At 39.0% G+C, this 23119-nt stretch overlaps 1 protein-coding gene across 1 annotated transcript in view; it reads left to right on the forward strand.

Moving 5' to 3' along the window:
• Positions 1-20971, forward strand: part of stk17a (serine/threonine kinase 17a) — a 30073-nt gene extending 9102 nt beyond the window's left edge. Inside the window, exons 2-7 of the mRNA XM_028434485.1 lie at positions 5422-5634; positions 15184-15325; positions 16593-16719; positions 16803-16851; positions 17106-17285; positions 18172-20971. Of these exons, the coding sequence (XP_028290286.1) occupies positions 5422-5634; positions 15184-15325; positions 16593-16719; positions 16803-16851; positions 17106-17285; positions 18172-18520 (1060 nt within the window). The 3' untranslated portion in view covers positions 18521-20971. The remainder of the gene's footprint in view (positions 1-5421; positions 5635-15183; positions 15326-16592; positions 16720-16802; positions 16852-17105; positions 17286-18171) is intronic.
• Positions 20972-23119: the final 2148 nt, after the last annotated feature.

Here is a 23119-nt window from a genome sequence, read left to right on the forward strand (position 1 = left end):
TTTCTATTACTTGGGTTTTTGTAAACACAACAGTGGCCAAATTGCAAATTTTGTGGATTATTATTTTAAGTAGTGCCAAAGAACCTAATACTACTTATTCATGTACACACACTGTATGGCCAATTATTTGTAGAAATGTGTACTCCAGTGTTTTGTTCAATTACACATAAACTCATTAACAGCTATAACCAACCTCTTCTTTAGTAGGTTGTTGTATATTGTGTATATATTTATTAATATTTACTGTTCATGTGATATTTTCACTAGGGATGTGCCGATACAACTTTTGCATTTTCGATGCAATATCAATATTTTTGCCTTGAGTATTGGTCGATATGAATCCGATATGATATCAGCACGAATCATACATACTTTAATAACTTATTTTATAGTGCGGAATTCTAGAAAAGTCTTGATCAAGTGATGTTACTCAACACTAGTCAGCAACAGTAGGGATGAGAAAAACTGACCTATTTATTATTAACCAATTGGTTACATACATTTTAACCTTCAACATAATATCTACAGTATTCTACAATTGAATTAATATAATATATATGAGAGATTTTAGATTCACGCTGATAAAATCCGATATTTGTTTTCTGGCTGATATTGGACTGATATCTGATATCAATATTGGATCGGGACACCCCTAATTTTCACCACTGTTTGATAGTTTTTGTGTAAATTTCTAACCAAAGATACACGTTATGCCATAGAAGATTCCATTGAATTTTAGAAGGGATCCGGATCAATACACCATACTGATTTTGGATGAGTTTCTCATAATTGGCATAATTTATATTAAAAAAAATATGTTTGTAATTGACCGATCTTTATGAAAATTTGCTGTTATATAAGGTGTGCTCTTAATTAAACCACTAAGTTATATCCAGATTGGATGTAATCTCACATTTTTGGTGTGCCCATTCTTTTGGACCTACTGTATTGTTATTAATATGGATAGACATTTCTTACAATAGTACCATGATCATGTTTACTGATTCAGATAATAGCAAACTGCTGGCAAAGAGATTTGGAGCTTGGCAGAGGTTTGCGTTCTCTGAGTTCTTGTTTGCAAATATAGTTCAAACATTGGCAGGAAAAGCTACAATTCAATTAGTTATTTGCTGAATTAACATATAATAGATGCAGTAAAGCATTTACAACATGTTCATATTTACAGTAAAAGCTTAGCTATGACTAAATTATAGTCAGTGATACTTACTGTACCTTTATAAAAGCTGAGAGTAGTCATTAGATATATTTGGTGTTATTACTATCATTGTTTTTTTTAGGCACAGTACTAACAGTTTAATGTCTGTCTTTGAATTGTCTATTTAGACCCATCTGACATTGGGTTTTACACGCACGCACACACACACACACACACACACACACACACACACACACACACACACACACACACACACACACACACACACGCACACACACACATGCACACACACCTCTTTCAGGCTGCTGGCTTTGGAAATGTGCTGACAGCTGTAAAAAAAAATGCTGTGTAAGCCCAGTATAAATTCTAAAGAGCAGGACCAGACATCTTTGCTGATTCACAGCAACTAAAACACACTGTTTCACAGAAAAGTCCCAAACGGGACCTTGAGCCTTATTTCTTTTTATACTCAGTATGTTGAAGGAGTGAAGCTTAGTTGATGTCATAGCTAAGTCCTAGTTTTGGAACAGATTCCAAAGCTGGCAGCCTTTTCCTCTTTGCACTGACCTTGTTCCTCAAAGTGAGTCGGCTAAATGAACTCATGGAGGAAAGGATGAATTAGCTTTAGAGGCACAGTCACAATGCATTAGTCTTCAATGGTCCAGGTCATATCTCCTGCAGCTCCATGTATTCATGGTTGAAGTGTGTGGTCTTTACTTGTTTTCTCTTCACTCATTACAGCCATGCTTCCTATACATATCAGCTAACCATCATCAGTACAGTCACATTCCTACAAGGCCAGTCCTCCAAATCTATCTGGGTTGTTGCCTTCTTATCTTCCCATCTTTACTGTTGCCACGCCACTTCCCACGGATCCTGATTTTCTCACACTTCCTCATTGTTGGAGTGGTATTGTCAACATGAGGCTGACTGGTATGTTAGAATTTAGATTTTTACTTTGGAAACAGTATCCTATGTTTCCCAGTATTTTGATGGGATTATCAGATCTTAAACTGACAGCAGGTAACAAATCATTCTTTCATTCATAGACAAAAGTATTTATGTTTGTTTTCTTTCAGTTTGCTTTAGTTGTGGCTTTGTAGAATAAACAGCTTCATCTGAACAGTTTTTATTTATTTATGTTAACCTTCATACAGATTAAAGCGCTTATCTAACAAAGTATATATGGTTTAAAAATCTGACAATCATCAATCCAGGAGTATCTGCAACAGAGGGACTGTTTCCAATTTTGGGAAATCACATTGGCATTAGAAAAACGTTTCCATGTTTTGATTGTGACTGATATCGGTCTGAACTGATGGACATTAGACAAACTGCTTGATTTTGGCATATTTCTGAGGCAGAGATCATCACAGCTTGGATGAATGTTAGAAAGAGCACTTTCAGTAGAACGGGAAGGTCTCATCTCGTATGGTCAAAGGGTTTCTCCACAGATTACAGATCCCTATCAAAGATCATCACAACCTTTATCAAGCAGATAGCAAAACATTTGGAGAAAAGCACTAAAGAAATGTAAATAATAAAACTCTGTGGCAGTGTTTTGCATTGTCTTCTACTTCCACTGTACTCTGTCACATCCAGCAAAAAACATCCAGGTATTCTTTGAAGATGCTACAATCATATTTAACAAATGTTGGTGTTTTTTATCAGGTGATCAGGTGTCAGCTACAGTTATTTTGTTCCTAAGATGAATTAAGTTTTTCTCTCATTAAATCCAATAATGATGTAGATGGTAGTCATGGCGATGTGGGAGCTGTTTGCAGTCAAACACCAAAGGAATCTGTAGCTCTTTATAAACTCAGCCTCATGACTCTCACATGAAGCCAGCTGAGGAGGAAGCAGCACTTTGCATCGCCTCAGGAAACACAACTCTTGACTTTTCACTTCTTGGCTTTACAGTATTCCTCAATATGTGACCATCAAACAGTCTCAATGATCCCTTTCATACCAGTATTCATGTTATGTTGGGTTTGAATATGTGATTATTAATTCCATTGAACAAATGCAGACTAAAGCATTTTGTTGGGGTCTCTTTTAATACTTTTTTAGCTTGACCTTGGATTTATTGTTGCTGATTATTGGAGCATTGACTGCCACCATTCGCCACAGGCAAAATGTAGCTTCATCACTAACATCACCAACTGCATTTTATCATTGTGTACAAAGACTTGTGCAGAGCAGATGTACACATAGAATCAGGAAACGTCACAAAATACTGAGATGGATTTATTTTTGCGTACAGAGAAATGTACAAACATTTCCTTTAAACAGCAGAATCAGCATGGAATTTAGGGATGACAGTACCCGACTCCTCACGGTAGGGCTGCACGATTTTGACAAAAAAAACCTAATTGCGATTTTTCTGACAGATATTGCGATTTCGATTTGATTTACGATTTTTACAAATGTTCATACGTTTAAATGCATATGCATTTTATTTGATTTTTCCAAATTCGGTTTTTCACATAATTTTTTTTCAAATTCTGTTTCTTTTTATAAATATTTAACAATATTTTGAGAAAATATTAGTTTTTAACTCCTATGAGGAAACAAAATACTAACAGATAAAAACCCATAATTAAACAAAAATGTACGTCAAAAGTAAAGTAAGTACAATTAAAAGGTAAATATAAGTTGTACTGCGATGAACTAAAATAAATGCTAATAAAAAAGAAAACTATAATTAAACAAAAATCTATGTCAGAAATAAAAATGTAATTTAAAATAATGAATAAGATACAATTAAACGGTAGATATAAGTTGTACTGATTATTCTGACTGCTCGTTTTTTTTATTCATGTCATAAATATGTATGAGAACAGCATTAATGTCACCATATTTCCCCTCAGGGATCAATGCTTTACTGAATCTGATCAGATTTATTTTTTAAGTTTTGATCAACTTAATTTAAATTAACCTAATTTAAATGATCCTGATGACATCATTCCAGACCGTAATGATGAAATAAAAATAAATGTAAGACACATCACATGTCACCACTAGGGGCTGAACTGTTTTAAAGTATCAGAAGTTAATCATCAATCTACAATGTTTCAGACTCTACAATCCCTGGTATCGATGGTCTCGTCCACAACAACAGAACAACTTTATCCATAGATCTTCTATAGCTCTGATTAGATGTTTAAACACTCTGAACAGGTAGAGCTGATTAAAGCTGACTCATGTTTTCACGGAGCACAGCAGAGCTCCATGAGAAACGGACAAAGCTGCACAAACACGTTAAAGTTATGCAGGCACTGGTCGGCTCTGATTTAGGAGTCAGTGATGATTTGAGTAGTTTTGACAAGGTTAGACGGTGTTTAGGTGGTGTTTGAAGAGGCCAGGATGAGAGTGGGAATGACATAAAAACACGTCCTCTCCCTCACGGTGACGGCGTTTAAACCCGATTCCGCGTTCAACAGTAGATTCCATTTTCATTCGTTGATTCCATTAACGTGGATTTTATAGGGCTGTAGTGAAGTTGTTAGCGCACTCAGAGACACGCTGCAGCAGCCCAGGAAGGTGATTCTCAGCATTGGTGAACATATATATCACTCAAAGGATGGGAACAAAAGAAAAAACCTCAGCGTCTGAGGTTATGTTATCGCAGTAGTGAAAACCTTAATATGATGCGATTAAGGTTAATCGTTCAGCCTTACTTCACAGCCCACGCTCCTATTTAAACATGAAATTCATATTAATATAGTAAGAGACCAGCACCTTTGTATTCTCATCAGAAAACAGCATCATTAAGATGGGAAAAATATTAGGTTTATTTAGCAACTTGAAAGACAAAGATCATTCAATACACAGTGAGGAAACTAAAACAGGAAGCACAGCTCGATCGCTATTGGTGTGTGATTGTGACTCAGCGTTTGAAGCACTTTCAGATTACATGTGTAGTATAAAGCAATTTATAAGATGATCCATTTCCAATCAGTCAATCGCAACAAACACACACAACTACACACTCACACCCCAGTTGGTCACAATGATTAATGGCTGCCACCTCTGAGTCTGGGTGTGCTCGTGCTTTCATCCTGTTCAAACGGACATTTTCTTCTCCATGATCCCTGATGCTTCCTCATGTGGAAATATTGGGATTTTCCATTAAAACATAACTATATTTTGTGATGAGTGCCAAGACTTGACTTTTTGTATTTGGCGTTATATAAATGAACATTGAATTAAACTGAATGGACTGTTTTGGTCCTGTTTTTTAGGGGGAAGTTCGCCGTGGTCAGGAAGTGTGTGGAGAAATGCAGCGGTCTCGAGTTTGCAGCAAAGTTCCTGAGGAAGAGACGGAAAGGCCAGGACTGCCGTATGGAGATCATCCATGAGATTGCTGTGCTGGAACTGGCCACGGCCTGTCCCCGCGTGGTCAACCTTCACCAGGTCTACGAGATGGCCTCTGAGATGGTGCTGGTCCTGGAGTTGTGAGTATCCTCCACATCAAGCTGTCAATGTACTAAAAATCACGATCAAAGACTCCACACTTATTTTGACATTGGGCCTATTGCACAACTTTACAGTACTTGTCATATGAAACTCTTGGCTAAACATGAGTTTTACTCACGCACTGTGCTGATACAAATGATGCATTTACGGGACACGGTCGTTACCCAACTATTTGAATCTTATTCACTCTCCTAAAAATGAACCTCAATTATCTGTGAATTGTTTTGCTCATTATTTGGAGCAGAAACACATTTTTCATCTTATCTCCATTAACTACTTACTTTGATAGGTTTGTTTTAGTTTTCAGCCTAAAGGTGGTTCAAATCAAAGAATACCTCCTACCTGGTAATTATAAACATATCATACCACCATTAAAAGAGTTTAATACTACAATTTAAGAAATAGAAGAAAATAAGAAATAGAAAAAAATAAGAAATAGAAAAAAATAATTTTTTTTATTGGGGACCCATTGAATTTCCCAGAGACCCACTCAAATCACCACCTGTGGGTCCTGGGGACTCACTACATTGAAAACCTATCAACATCACTGATTCATTGAGGCAGCGGTCTCATTCTCGCGGCCCGCGGGACAATAATTTGTAGCCCGCAGCTCAGTGTGAAAATGTAATGTTTGTGCGGCTCGTGTGTTTTATACTGTATTGTATTGACACGACTCGAGCCGTTATCAAATGTTTATCAGCCTTTAATGGAAGTCGTTAAAACAGAATGTGCCCCTCATTCTCCACTTACGCCCGCCCTTCCCCAGCTTCCCAGCCAATGAACAAGCAGAACACATGTAAACAAAGATGAACATTGACAGAGAACGCTGCACGTAACAACGATGCTTCAAATGCCATGGGAAACCACAACACCTGTTAAACATGGAATAAACTACACGTGGAACATAACTCAGTAACATAGGACCCAGTTTGTTACAATATGAATGGCACTTTACAGCATTGTGCGTTGATGATGTCACCAAGGGAAGCACACCTCCGATGGAGCCACCCACCCAGCCAGCTCGCACCCGCCATCCCGCTTCCGAGGCTGGGGGCTCATAGGAGACCTACCCGCCTCGGTTATAGTCAACGAAACATCGGTGTTGGCTGGAACGCACAGCTGATTCCATTGGGTTATTATAGAAAATAAAAGCCAGTAAATAACGCCTCTGTGGCTGCGTCCCATGGTTTATATCGACTATAATAGGCTAATGTCCCACTGTCCCGACAGATAGTAAACGCCCCACTGGCAATCGCCTTTTTCACTATCTCGGTTCTTTCTACCATCTACAAATGTCATGATGTTCATGTCAACACAAAATACATGAACATTGAGTGCAAAGAGAAAGGCAATTGCTGCTGAGTGGTTCATTATCCGCCTTGTTATTGCCAGAAGAAAAAGTGGAAATTACATTCTCGGTGCGTCTGGTTGGCTAAACATGTGACTTTATTGCTTGAGAAAGTTTGGTGATGAGTACAGACTATTTCTTCCCTCAAGCCAAATGTAGCTCAGCTATGTGAGAAGAAGCGCTGCCAGGTCTCTGGCAGCAGGAAGTAGGCAAGAGAAGCCATGTTCAGAAGAAATGTTCATGTTCATCAATGTTGCATTCATGTTAAGCATTCATGTTCAGAAGAACCCATTGAAATTAAAGAATTGTTAGTAATGACGTCTATGAAGATTTCATTTTTTTACCAAAGTTTTTTGTGGAATACCTGAAATTAAAGCTAGGGTATGTAATTTTTTCCAGATACACTTTATAAGTTTTTGGTGGAAATTGTCTTCATGTCCTGACAGAAATTCAGATCTTATGTGCTCTGAAAAAGGAACTAAGAAAATGTGTCATCTGTAGCAGCTGTAAATCTGTAATAACTTCAACCAATAAAAAAAAAGGAATCGTTTTTTTTTAACCAATCACGTCTCCCTGCTCGTTCTTGACTCCTTGCATGCACGAGCTCACACTGAAAGTGCATCACCGCTGTTTTTTAACATATATGATGATAAAGTTTATTGTTTACTTACTGCTGAATGAGACATGAAACAACAACGTTTCTACACAATACAAGCGATGAGCTCCTCTTCTGCAGCAGCTGTGCGCATGCATGTGAGTGAGACGGAGCACAGAGGGGAGGGGCGAGGAGGGTAAAGGCAGAGCCATCGGGGCGGCTACATTCAGAATCACGCTAGCTTTTGAAAATCGCCTACCCTACCTTTAATAAACTGTTAGTAATGACGTTTATGAAGATTTCATTTTTTTTACCAAAGTTTTTTTGTGGAATACCTGATGCCTCACCCAGACTCCGCCTACTGTGGCCCCCAGTTAATTTGAGTTTGAGACCCCTGCATTAAGGAATGGTTTCCATGGTTTTTGGCTCATGGCTGCAGTTGAATGTATGGAAGGACGAAACAGACAAAGATAAACTTCTCCCTATGACCCAGTATGTGGGAATCCTGTTGACCACTTTAGCAGTGCCAGTTGTCGATGATCTCATCTCACTTGTTAAGCCTGGACTATGCATGACCTGATTCCCATAATATGTGCATGGACACTTTCCCTTGTCCTGTTTTTTTTTTTTTTTTGCTCTTGGTAGTTTCCTTGTTTACAGTGATTTTTAGTGTCTGTTTATCCACTCAAAGTTGTACCTTTACTGTAAAAGCAACAAGAAAATGTCACTCTGCATTTCCAAGAAAATTTGATTTTTGTAATTACATTTATTTGCTATTTTTGTAATTAATATGTCAATAATTCTATTTTTTTTTTTTTTTTTTTTTTGGTATTTCACTTGCATGCTTTAACATTCAGACTGATTTATCCCAAAAAGTTGTGTTACATTATGTATTAGAATTGTCTACTTCACTTGCGACTACACCGATATACCAGCCATGAGTATTGGCCGATACAGATTTAGAATCATATATACATTATTTTTTTAGTGTGGAATGTTAGAAAAGGCTTGGTCAAGTGATTACTACAACAGAGAACAATAGTCAGCAACAGTAGGGATGAGAAAAACTGACCCATACATTATTAACCAATGGGTTACATACATTTTAACCTTAGACATCAAAATATACAATGATTGAATTAACCTGGAAAAATAACCTAAAATATATATAATTGGACTGCTTAACAGTCAAATTATATATATCTGCTTAACAGAGATTTAGATTTGATACTAATTTATTTGCTAATATCTGACCAATGTCTGATATCGAATTGGAAATAACAAAATGAATAATTTTGTCTAAAAAAATAATAAGAGATTTAAAAAGCAACGCATCCTTTGAGTGAGAGATGTGTGACATCTTGCATAAGTAGCCGAGAACTGGACAAATGTGTTCTGTGTCCGAGCTCTGAGCTAATAACGTCTTTGTTTCCTTATCTCAGTGATGGAAGAGCAGACTTGACCACTGCCTTGCCTGCATGGTTTTACAGGATTAAGTGCTGTTAGCAGCACATGCTACACACTGCAATCTGTCCCAAATTTGTTTCTCCTATCCCCCATCCCAATCCATTATCCTAATCCCTGTCATTGTTGATGCAGCGTAATCCCAGAATTAACTGTTATCCTGACTGAAAACATATGTGCACACAATCACCATTACTGAATATTTACTGTAAGTTTGATTTAAATTATATTTTAACGTGCCCTGAGCAGAAGGTCACTGCTCATCTTAACCCATTTTCATCTTTTCAATGATGCACTTCCTCATCTTCTGTTTTTTCATAGTGGAAGTAAGTAGAGCAGAAAGCTTTCATTATTCTGGGATGGAAGTCAACAACACAGTCCTTCCTTTTCTCCTCTTCCCTTTATTTGCCTTGCAGCTGATGGATATTTCGGGCAGTGGGGCAAATGGTGGTGACGGAGGGAGGAGGGGTCAGATATTCCACAAATGGTGTCATAGAGAGCTATTCATTGCACTATGAGTTGGAGAGGGAGCCCAGGACGGCAAAGAGGAGAAGAAAGGAGGAAAGAGAGGCTGGTGTAAGTGTGAGGGACAGAGGTTAGAAACAGGGAGATGAAGGCATGCAGTGAGAATGAATGAGACCTCAGTAGCCTCAGAACTGGACCAACTCCAGCTCCAGTTCATTATGTCAGTTCAGCCGCACGAGCGCACGTGACCGGTCCGAGCATGGCCGCTCGCCCAGGAAACAGCGTCAGAGAGAGGAAATGCTTTTGAATAAAAACCAACCAACAGTTTGTGAATAGCTGTCTTTGTGGAAAACCAGAATGGAAGCTGAATACTTATCTCTCCTTCATTTTTCCCCCAGCCTGTAGATGCATTTCCGGTTTCTTCGTAATTCTCATGAAATCTCATCCTACGAGACTTTGCTGCAGGAAGATGAATGCTCAAAACCTCCTTATAACACTCTGCATTCCTTTGTTGTGGCAGGAATAGTTTTTAAGTATAATGCTAAGAAATGTCTTGGTCTCCCCTTCAGTGGTCATGTGACCAGGTAGGTCACGTCATGTGACCAGGTAGGTCATGTCACATTACGTGTAATTGCACTTTCGCGACACATTTCAATATTGAAACGTCTGACAAACCTCCTCATGAAAGCGTCAAAGGTTTTTAGCAATATTTGAGTTTTTTTGAAATGCTGGTGTTTCCATTGCCAGTTTTTATTGGACTATTTAGATATGGCACATTTCTAAGGGTAAAGGAAACCCAGCTGATTCCAACATATCCAAACTGAGCACAGAATGATTTCTTCATCACTACAACAAATTACAAGTCACGATGCCCACAATCAGATTTTCCGTTCAATATTTTATGTTTCCATTTAAGCTTTTCTGAGAATGAGTCCTTTATTACTGTCTATAGTTGCAAACAATACATTCTATATATAATATGAAATTAAATGGATTTGTCGTCCAGCTGAAGAGAAATCCTTTGGTTCTTTTAAATCATCGTGCTTTAATGATTGTACAACTTTATGGTACTTTGCAATCACATGGAAGAACACTGCAAGAAATCAAACTAAAATATATATATAAGGTGGGATTCAAACCAGTGACCCTCAGATTACAAGCCTGCTTCCTTCACTGTTAAGCAACCTTTTAGCTCACTTGTAACTCCTGATCCATTCATTCTTTAGATTTACACGGTGACACATTTTACCACATGATACAAACCAATTTGTGCATTGTTTTACAAAATTAATGAACAATTGGTGCTTCAGTCCCATTAAGCACCAAAAACAGTAAGTGACCATTAAATAATAAATCACAATTGGCATTCAGTGCCATAATCCATGCTTTAGAATTCATAATCCTCTTTTATTGTCATATATGAACTACATACAGAAAATTGGTTGGTGTGTTAATTGTGTTTACAAGGTTGGGTGTCATACGTGACTAATCAGAGCTGAATGGACCCACAGCCCTGCTCTGATAATGATTTTATTAATCACATTATCAACTAGCCAATCAAAGCATGTGAATGAGTTTTTGATCCAGTGCTAAGCAATCTTTCTAGGAAGTGGTCACTTATTGTTTTTGTGTGTCAGACTGGATTAGTTTCCTCCTTGATCCTCAAAAGAATGAACCAACATTCCAAGTGTTAAACGCACGTGCAGAAAGCAGCCATGTAGGTCGGAGTACACGAGTGGAGGCAAACGTAGCTTAGCAGTCGATTGTGACCTAATTAGATATCAGAATAACTCTTTGTCTCATGCTCGATCATTTCCTGTGGGGTTTTTTTTCACTCACAAACCGTTTTGGCTCTCTGAGCTTCACTGCCTTTGATTTTTCAGTCTACATCTTTTACATGGCATCTATTGGAAAAAGTTTTGTTGCAAAGAGAACTTACAGACCGGGTTCGATGCAGAGAGTTGGCTTTTTATCATTTTTGGGTACTGATTGTAACTGATTTAAAGTCTTATGCTGCATTCACACCAGACACATCACAAAATGTCTGCGCAACCAGATAACATGCAAAGTCAATGGGATAGATGTGGTAAGAGGCAAATTCTTCTCCTGTTGGGCAGTGAAACTCACCGAGTTGGATGTGTCGCTGGCTAACCTGGTGAATCCAGGAACGCCGGCGTCAAACATTATGGCGGCACTTCAGCTTTCACAGAAGGTAAAGAGCTTCTGGGGTCCTCCATAGTTGATGGTGAAAAGAAAGGGAGTCTTGTTGGCGGCACTTTTATATTTGGTTCAGACGCGCATATGAAGCGAAAATGGGTAAAACGTTTTTTGATCCTGCGGAACCTTTTGCGCGGTGCCCGCAAATATGTGCCGTGTCTGGTGTGAACGTAGAATTAGGCTGTGCTCGAAATATCCCACTAACGTACTATACACTACAAACTCAATAACTATATACTGTCTACTATATACTATAAGTATGATTAGGATGATGACCAGTGACGTGCCATGACCACTAGGGTTGGGTAGGCACATTGCAAATCGAGACCACCAGTGACAATTTCATATGTTTCTGCTGTCAAGTGTTAATTCAATTCAAATCAATTTTATTTGTATAAAGCAATTTCCAACAGTCATCTCAATGCGCTTATCAAAATATAAAATTCATAATAAGAAAGAAAAAACCCAATAAGATCCACATGAACAAGCATTTAGCCATCTAACAAAATCAACATCATAAACACCATTAAAGAAACATAATCAATTATTTAATATAGCCTCCATACTCTCCAACAAGATATATCTCATGACACGACAGCACATCTGTTGTTTGTGTTGGAAACACAGAAACACAGAGAAAATGACAACTTAGAACAGCCTCAGTGAGGAGCATCCACAAAGTCAAACCTTCCTTTTGTTCCATTCACTGTGAAAAGTATGAAACATGTTCTGACCTTACCTTTACTGAAGCTCTGGTAACTCAGGTGTTGGTCTCCCATCTTTAAAAAGCTGTCGTTTTTCATCAAAACAAAGTTTCTCTATCATCTCTAGCACTGTCACCCACCCACTAGTTAAAGAACATAGCAGCAGCGGTCACGTGTCATCTATTCACTAATGTGCTGTGAACTTACGTATAGCATTTAGCATAGCACGGTTACGTGCAAAGGCAGCGCTCTATGCTGCCTTTATGCGTAAATTGATGTCACATTGGGGACCTGACTGCGCATGCGCAAACACGTAAACTCACGCAATGAGAACGGAGGCAGAAGAGCGACGTGCCTTTGGGAGGGGGCGTGGCCTCCCTCTGCCTTACAGCGGAGCGAAACAAAAAAAAAAAGACTGCAGCTGTTCCAGGAAACAGCGCTGTCATTTGGGCTATGAAACGCACAAAATGCGGACACTTTCAAACTTATAGGTACTGTAGGCTATTGGAAATGGAAATATAAATAATTTTTAATTAAAAAAAAAATTATAATTAAATAATTAAAATATCAATTCACCTTTGGGTAGGCACTGCCTACCTTGCCTACCCTGACGGCACGTCACTGATCGTCACTGATAATGACTGTTCCCACTGAAGTATACTTCCAAGTTTCCCAAGATGCATTTAGAATCTACGACATGAACCTGAATCACACTGAGGCTAAATATTTCTTATGATTTGTCACTTTTTAACACATTTTAAGTGAGAAAGCGACCAGGAACTTGAACATTTCATGCCAACATTTCATAGATTGGGGTGCACCGTGACTTAGTGGTTTGCACGTCCATCACGCAGGAAGAAGGTCCTGGGTTCAAGTCCTGGGTTGGAGACTCGGTTGCATGTTCTTCCCGTGCTGCGTGGATTTTTTTCGGGTACTTCGGCTTCCTCCCACAATCTAAAAACAAGACTGTTAGGTTGATTGGAGTATATGAATTGCCCTTTGGAGTGAGTGTGAGTGGTTGTTTGATTGTCTGTTGACCTGCGATGGATTGGCACCCTGTCCAGGGTGTAGCCCCACCTAACGCCCCATGAGAGCTGGAGATAAGCACCAGCAGACCCTCGCGATGCAAGCAGGTCAGCAAATGGATAGATGGATTTTGGAGATTTGTGCCGACTCGCCATTATGCGACTGACGGAACTTCTGGGTGACTTCAAAACAAGAGCCCTATTTACAAAAACTTTAAAAAACAAATGGAAATCAAGAAGCGATGCTTTTGTTTTGAAAAGGCTGACTTAGACCCGTAAAATCTACCACTATGGTGTGATCGCGCGCAATGTATCGTGGGGCGTTTGAGTATGACTATTTTGTCCATCGTGCATATTTAAAAAATGTCCCTATATAGTATCTAATACTATCTAATGTGAATGCACTACATACTAATTTTGAGGTCAAACTCTTGAGTAGAAAGTTAGTATGACATTTTGAACACGGCCTCAGTTTTTAAGAATTGCTGAATATTTTTCTTCACATCACATGCATAAGGTGTAATGAAGTGGTTTGTTTTGTTGACGATGTTTAGAGAGGTAAGAGTTAGTGTAACATTCTTCATTTCTTTTCCCTGTTGTGTAAAAAGACTCTTCTCTGCTTCACCGTGGGATTAGGTCTGGAGGTCAGCACGGGCCTCCTGACTGATCATGTTTGTGCTTCACTGGTTCGCTGGTTCCCCTGGCCACAGTTGTTGGATGAGGATAGTCCCACCATTGTAGTTTGGTGTTATTGTTGTTGTTATCGTTGGCACTCGCTCACACTCACATAGCAGCAACTGTTTCTACGCTACTTCTAAGGCTTCATTTTTAACAAGTACTTCCTTGTCTGTTCCTGACTGACCTCTTTTTCCACTCCCAAGTTTTTGCATTTTAGTTCATCTCAGGTCAAAGGAAATGAAATTTAAAGGGAGGGCAATTATTGGTTGGTTGGACAGTCACGGGCCTGTTTGGGAAAACACTCACATGGCCTCATTGAAGTGCAGCTCATAATTAGTTTTCGATATTAGTAGAAGCTTTGCTATTTCTGCCACCGCCTCCAGGGTAGTCAGAGCACAGAAGCCCCCCCTCAAAGAGGTCAGGGAGTGCTTTGTATCCTGTGTCCTGTGGGACAGTTCATGGTCAGCGAATCAATAACACCATAACCTTCACTTTCCTCTTGTGTTAGCTTAAATCAGCTGTTAAAGAAACAAAAAATAGTACCTATCATCCAATTTGTTTTTATCTCTGTTCGGCTTCCTTATCCATAAATTCATAGGTTTTAATATTTTTGTTGTAGGTGTCTGAGACTTTATTCTGTCGTAAACCCCTCGATTATTTTTATTTTTTAAATGATCCTGAAGTGAACTGACAGGTAGTGGGAAAACTTAATATGAATCAATTGTTAACTGCATATGTGTAAGCCATAGAACTGTAACGTGGTTCTCCAGTTTTGCGTTTAATTAAATTTTAATTGACAGTTTTTATAGAATGTCCATGCCAATTACAATTATCTGGACTTAATTAATAATTACGATTACAACAGAAATCGATTTCTTTCAAATTACAATTGCAATTATAATAACGTCATAATTGTAATTTTATTATAAATATTGCGATTACAATTGATCCAAAGCCTGACCGAGGATGTAGGAGGTAACTGACTTTAGTGATCTAAAGACATTCTCCATTTTTCTGGTTTGTGCTTCCAGTGCAGCTGGAGGAGAGATTTTTAACCAGTGTGTGTCTGAAGACGAGGCCTTCAGTGAGGAGGACGTCAAGAGACTGATGAGACAGATCCTCGAGGGAGTGACGTTCCTGCACCAGAACAATGTTGTCCACCTGGACCTGAAGGTCAGAGAAAAGTCATCCGTTTTCTTCTCCATAAATTACTTTTTTAATGTCATAAATTCCACATTATTTTAGGTCACGATGTTCATGTGCCATTATCATTGTCAGTGCTTCCTCTCCAATCATTGTTGAAAAGTTCCAGAATTTCCATGAAACCAACCATTATTAAATCAACATTAAGTTTTCAAACTGTTGTTGGTCATGGGTGAATTCCAAAGTACCATCACAGTGCCACACACAGGCTTACAGAAGATACTACAACTTTCAGTCCTGACATTGTCTGAAATTATCCCAAATTGTTATTTATTTATTTTATTAAAACTTTTTTAACTTCTCCATGTAAAATGTACTTTTTTCCTCCTTTTCTCTAAACTCTGCCATTAATTGACAAAAGGTAATATTTGGGGCAGTATTTGCCAATTTTGAACAGTTTTGTTGCATGAAAATCAGTGATTGTGTGGCACTCTGGTCAGTCTACATTAGACTTTTAACACAAAAATGATTTATCAACATTCATTTAAAGCAAAAACCAATCTGAGCATTAATTCAGAGAAGAACAATGAATTTTGTTTGTTTATGTTATTTTGTGTATTTTATTTTGTCATTCTGAAAATTTTTGTAGTTTTCTGTGAATTCAGGTTTTTTTTTTTTTTTTGTCATTTTGTATAATTTTGTTGTCCTTTGTACATTTTTCTCAAAATTAGTATTTTGTTCAGTAATTGTGTTTTTTTCATTTTTTCTGTGTGAATTTTCAAGTCATTTTGTGCCTTTACTTTGGAGGCCACGCATGCTGCCAGTTGCCCATGTCTGGTATAGACATTACTAGTCTCTAACTCTGGAACTTGTACCTAAAATCTATTGCTTTGGGCTGCCCTGTGCAGAGCATCAATTTTGAACAAAAAACTGAAATTCTGTGAATTCTTTTTTTTTTTTAACCCTGCAGTGTAAAAAGAGCATCGGATCCAGTTTATTTGATTCTTTAAAAACTCAATAAGGTATTGCTGTTTAACTGTACAATGTTAATGTGGTTGTCTGGTTTCAAACCAGATTAATCAAACCATGTGTGTCCTTTGATATTCATCTCAATGTACATGTAAACCAGCTCATATGATATTTTTTAACGTGTGTTAAAGTGGCATTTATAAAATCTGAACACATTGTTTTATAATGATGTCAATATGTTCAGTTATCTTGTTTATTATCTATTGTTAATTCTTTGCACCATGTGACTCAGGGTGTTTAAACGTGTTTCTCGTCTGACCTCACACAGCCTCAGAACATCTTACTGACCAGCAGCTCTCCTATTGGAGACATAAAGATCGTTGACTTTGGTCTGTCCAGGATGATCAGCAGCAATCAGGAGCTCCGGGAGATAATGGGCACCCCTGAGTATGTTGGTGAGTCATGTTGCTCACCCTCACCCTTAGCTTTGCTTTGTTTATAGCTTTAATGTGTGAATAATGTTTGTTTTTACATTCAGCTCCTGAGATTCTGAACTATGAGCCCATCAGCACAGCAACAGACATGTGGTGAGTGTGTCTAATCATTGTAGCTCTGATAACACTGATGGAATATAAACAGTTTATTGTACAACTGTAGAATGTCCTGTTGATCGCTATCGTTCAGTTCTAAACATTCTACCATTCCTGTATTTGTGTTTTTCTCCTTTCCACGTAGGGTGTAAGATAATTAGCTCTCACTAATGTGATATTTGGAAAACAGTCAATGTGTCACATTTCAAGGTTTGAAGAGAGAATAAACGTGTGGGAGCTTGTGTGTTCAGGAGTGTTGGTGTACTGGCCTACGTGATGCTGACTGGAATCTCTCCCTTCCTGGGTGAGGACAAGCAGGAGACGTTCCTCAACATTTCTCAGCTCAACGTGAGCTACAGCGAGGAGGAGCTGCAGCAACAGGACGAGGCTGCGCTGTCCTTCATTCAGATGCTGCTTCGCAAACAGCAACCGTCAGTCCTCTTTTCTCTGTCATCATTCACACAAATCTGTGATGTCTTGAAGTGGATTTCACACAATCACTGATTAAAGGAGTATAGGACAGGATTTGTGAAAAAAATTCACATTTATCTGAAGTCTTTTAATGCTAATGAGTGATAAATTGTTTAAAACCTAAGAGAATGAGCCCACACACATTTCTCCCTATTGCCTTGAACAGACTGAAAATCTGGGGTGTGAATTTCCCACACAGTCCTGCAGATGTGACGTCAAATGACTCTGATGTGCATTCTCGAAGTCTTGTAGAGGCGTCCACTCTGCCAGATATAAAGAAGTAGAAGAAGAAGATGCTTGGAGACTGAAAGAAGACAAGCACAGTGGACTAAACTACTGTTTGGTTCCACAGAGGCATGTGCACAGGTCTTGCAGTAAACGGTCACATGAACAGCGAGTAAATAAATAACTGTGTCGGGGTGACAGTGAAAACTTTTTTTTAACTCATACAAATGACATATTTATTGTTAATCTATGTTCCTGTGCAGAAAGAGGAATGTGGCTTCAACGCTGTCTTCCTCTGCTCCATGATTTGCTTGTAGTGCTGAAGCTGCAGAAGAACAATATGTGACCAAGCCCAACCACCAGTTCTAAATATCTGTCCCAACCCGACCCGTCGGGTCCTGTTGGGCTCCCGTCAGGTATCCATTCTCTACCCACAGTATTAGCTGTGCTGTTAAAGAGTTCACGCACCAGCTTGGATGATGACTGCAGCTATCCTAACAGCGTTGTGTCACTATTTAGTTTTTTTTTCTCGATCCTGTCGTATGCTTCTTTAATAGTTCTGTGGTTCAAAAGCTTTAAAATGTAAAGTCATTCCTGCTCTCTTCTCTTGTCTGTGGTTAGGGAGCGTGCCTCAGCCGAGCAGTGCCTCCAACACTCCTGGCTCCAGTCCTCAGAGCATCGATTCGCTCTGACTGCTGAACAGATCCACCCAGCAGATGACCTGGAGACATCCACAACCAGCACAGAAGCTCCCAGCTGCCTCAGCACACCGGAGGAAGAGGAGGAGGGTCTGGTGACAGAGGAGCTTATCGTCATGGCAGCCTACACCCTAGGTCAGTGCCGCCAGTCGACCGGCTCCACCTCAGAGAGGAAAGTGTTGCCCGCCGAGCAGAAGGCCGTCTCCAAACGCTGCAAGTTTGAGGAGCCATTTAGTGTCCTGCAGGAGGTCCCTGGAGAGTTTATCTACTGAACACACACTCACACACACACACACACACACACACACACGCAGTAACTGACTGTACAGACGTCTGCTCTCATCGCCACTAACAGCATCACAGTCGACCTCCTGTTAAAGCAGTCAGACATGCAGCTTTTCTTATTATTCCATCATCTTCTAGAATCTTCTGTAGCTTTCCTGCCTTCCCTCCATCATCTTGAGGCAGTTCTGCATGTGTTACACGACATTTTGTTTCCTGTAATCTTTCCACAGTCAGTTTCTAGTCTTTGTGTTGGTTTGTTGCACAATGACTTAAGGCAGCTGTCTAAACATACATGATGACATCACATGCACACTAAGCCCTGCTGTGCACTGTATTTACGTATGAGGCCTTTGACCATTTAGTTTCTGATTTAATCACTAGAATATCAGGTGATCTGGTTACACCACATTCAATCTCTGATTGGATATTTCAATTTAAAATCATTAAAGCTGCTCAGGATGTTACTTTAGTATCAAACACTTAGTGTAGGCCTCAGAGATCAATAATCAATGATCATGTACTGTTCCAAAGTTGGTTTTGATCTCCACTGTAAACATTCTATTATGGACAGTGTTAAAATCATTCCATTGCATTGTGGGAGGTGTAATCCTGTAGTCCAGTGTTCCCAAACAGGGGAGTACCCCCCTGCAACCACATTGTAGCGGGTAGGCCTACTCGGAAAAGATTGAACAATTAATTTAAAAAGCTCCACTTCCTTTTTTGGCTTTTTCTTGGTCAAATTCTGACAATTGGAGACAATAATGAGCTACATTGTACAAAAGAGACCCTATTTACTTACTATTGAAGTGATCACAAAAAAGTTGCACGATATTTAAAAAAATAATAAATTACACTCATTATTTTGAAGTTGTATATGAAGCTCAGGGAACCAATGTTCAAGACACAGTTAGGGGTTTAGGAGAGCCCACTGTTCCACAAATAAAAAAGCATATGAAACTATGGAGAGGATACTTAAGATATGGAGAAGGGGCACACATCATCTGACAAAAATGCAAAGGGGGTAGACGGGACAAAAAAGATTGGGGACCACTGCTGTAGAAGTGTTTTTACTTCTTTCTTATCATGATTTCTTGTTTGCCCCCCAAAAAAACTCTGACAAAGTGACAACCCAACATATTGCTTATGTTTTCATTTTTATGGACTAAAAGTTATACCAAAACAATGTTGGCAGATGTTTATTTTGTGTCTTACGTGGAAAGATCTGGAGTGAGGTGATGTCACAGGGAATACTGGGATCAAACTAGAACCAAACCGGAGTCAAGCAAATCACTGCCCTCCTTGTGTTGCAAAGAAATCACGGCTAAAGGACTCCACATCCCACAATGCAAAGCGCAAACATGTTCCAACAATGTCAGTCAGAGTGTTTACAGTGGAGATCAAAACAAACTTACAAGCGGCAACTTCCAACTTGATGATCTTGGACGTATTGATGGCTATGCTTTGTCTTTATCTGATCTAAAACAGCAACTTTAAAATACCACATTGCTCTTTCAATGCACTCTTTAAGTTCAAACCCTTCTGAAACACCAGCTATTCATTCCCAAAGAAGTTTTCTAATTTTGGATCTGATTTGTTTCATGTGACATAATTTCCAGCTGCTCAACGTGACTCCATAGGCTGGGCTTTAATGGTATCACAGCTACTGACAGCAGTCTGTCTGTCTGTCTGTCTGTCTGTCTTATTTTTAACACTTGAATGTAGCTGGACACACACACTCAATGTCTTCTCTTTCAAATAAATAATGTCAATAGGCAAGACAGAGACTTACAAATGAATATACCATGATAAATAAGAAGGTTAAAATGTAAATATAAATGTAGTGAAACATAGCTACTTCCTTTCTTTCTGTACCTGAAGAGTTCACATTATTTAGATAACTGGGTATGATACAGTATATATATATATATATATATATTGGTATATAATGTATAAACTATGTTATAAACCCTGAACAGTCCTCAGCGTTGAAAGGAGACACCTCATTGGTTGGCTCAGGACTGTTCTGAGCATCATGATTCAGACGTTAGACCCTCATCCAAATCAGGAGCAGCCAATGATTTCTGACCCTCAACCACAGACGTGACTGTCTGGTGATATCACTGGAAGGATTGGAGCACCTGTTGGATTCTATAGTGGTCATAATGTCCCAGTGTGAGGACACAGTCACTAATCCTCATCCAGCTGTCTGTCCACAGCTGCAGGCGTAGCACTGACATGGAACTGTCACATTCTGGGAAACGGCATCATGAATGAAAAGCAGAGGAGTGGAACAGTCGGTGTAAACGTGTTACTCTACACCTCCTGTCCCATCTACAACACTCGCTCACTGGCCTCCAAGTCACTGCAGCAGTGTTGTGATGAGCTGTTTATTTCTCTTCATGAAGCTTCAAGCTCTGTTATTACAGAAACACACTCACCTGTCCATTAATGTCCTGTAAATAAACCTTGGAAAGAGAAGATGTGTGTTGTTTGTGTTGACATGATAACTAAGGGCCTGTTCCACAAAGCAGGATAAGTATATTCAGGATATCTCCATTAGCAGGCGGTGGAGTTTGCAGCGTCAGACCAATCACAAACACGGAGAAGCAAATTACGTCACAATCGAGGAATTATTATTTAATAATATGAAGAATTAAATCCATAGTTTGGACTAAAAACAACACTGTTGATGCAGAAAAAGCAGGAAGGAAGGAATGCAGGTAGAAAGCTGCTGACACGTGTAAAAGCGTGAGATTATACAATATGAATCCATGGGATAATAAACAGACAGAGCTCTGATCAGGTTCACCTCATTACAGTTAGTCCTCCTCAATTTATCACACACACACTGGGATGAAAGTGCATTGTTTCATTGTAGTATGTTCCTGCTGATGTTGTCGGCGTCACCATAACACTATGTATGGATGAGTTCATCCATCCGCGCATACAGAGAGTGTCCGACACAGGTTTCATCAGCTGACTGTAGATCAGACCATCAGATGTAAATCTATATCTTTCCAATGGATGTCATTCGTAAATGAAAATATTGCATTTCTTTTTCTAAGAGAGCTGATTGGTCAGGAGGCGTGGCTTTAGTACTCGCTCAGATCTGATTCAGCACTAAACCTACTCCAGTCCCGACCAGGACAGTTGGTCAGCCTAAGTTACCATGGTGATTTAGTCAGAAGTTAGCCAGCGTCATAGTACAGAACACACCGAATAAATCACAGAAGTTAGTGTGAGCTTCGTAGTACAGAGTCTAAATGTTTGATGTTTTAAAACACTCTTTTTTTTTTTCAACCAACCAACCAAACCAGACTCAGAGTGGGAATGACTGCACCTTTGTTAGTTGTTGTAAGAAATGACTTGATGGATAACATCTGCTTGGTTGTGTCTTTTACACCAGAATAACCAGCACATGTCATCACGTTGGTTATGCAACATTAAATTAAACTGACTATGGAGGACAGGATTTAGTAGATTTTTTTTTTATGGACCCAATTGTTGACTTGTCCAGGTTCAGGAAACGGGCAGGTAGCATCACTGCAGACCCCTCACACCCTGCACACAATCTGTTTAAACTCCTCCCCTCCGGCAGACGCTACAGATCACTGTACGCCAAAACAACCCGCCATAAAAACAGTTTGTTCGCCCAGGCTGTCACTCTGATCAACACTAAACAGTCAAAGAGTGTCAGACCTGTTTCTGTCAAATAACCCTGGAACTAAAGATAACAACCCTGGATCAACCTGACACTGAGAATGTTCATAACGTTTACTATTTAATTTAAATGTTCACCTGCACTACTCATCAATGCACTACATTATTATTATTATTATTATTATTATTATTATTATTAATATTATTATTATTATTATTATTATTATTATCTTATCTTGTTATTTTATTTATTTTGCACATATTAGTCTAACTACTGTTTATATTTATGTTTATATTTTTTTTCTAGTTAATGTTTACATTATTAGAGAGTTGTTAGACAGTTCACCAAGTCAAATTCCTCATGTGTATAACATACATTACTTGCTCGATAAAGTTGATTCTGATTCTAATTTATCTTGAATAGTTTTCATCCAAATCTTCTCAAATTTACTAACAACATTAATGACCACATGAGTATGAACCCTATTGGTTGTGGTGATGATATGACCTTTCCTGCAGCGCCACCATCAGGTCAAAGGTTCACTTTTAGAGTTTATCTAGAAAATCTTCCACCCAAATCTTTTCTAATGTGGGGTGCACATCCATGACTATCAGAATGAACCATAGGAACTGTGTCTACTGGAGTATCAACACTCCCATTCTCATCAGATGAGGATGCCTCATATTCAGGGTCCTCCTCAACACAATTCTCTGTCTCAAGCATATTCTCCTCTACGTCACTTTCACTGTGAAAGAGCTGTTCCAAAACCTCATTGACAGTAAACGTTTGCCAAGAGGACATTTAAAGGAGAGAGAACGTGCAGATTACAATGCACACAGAGCACAATAAGGAATGATTTCAAGCTTGTATACGTTTGTTCCTCCCTCAGTTTGCAATGTCCTTGCCGGCATACCCCACCCTCCAC

The sequence above is a fragment of the Gouania willdenowi genome, chromosome 20 (genome assembly GCF_900634775.1).
Source record: "Gouania willdenowi chromosome 20, fGouWil2.1, whole genome shotgun sequence".
NCBI lineage: Eukaryota > Metazoa > Chordata > Actinopteri > Blenniiformes > Gobiesocidae > Gouania > Gouania willdenowi.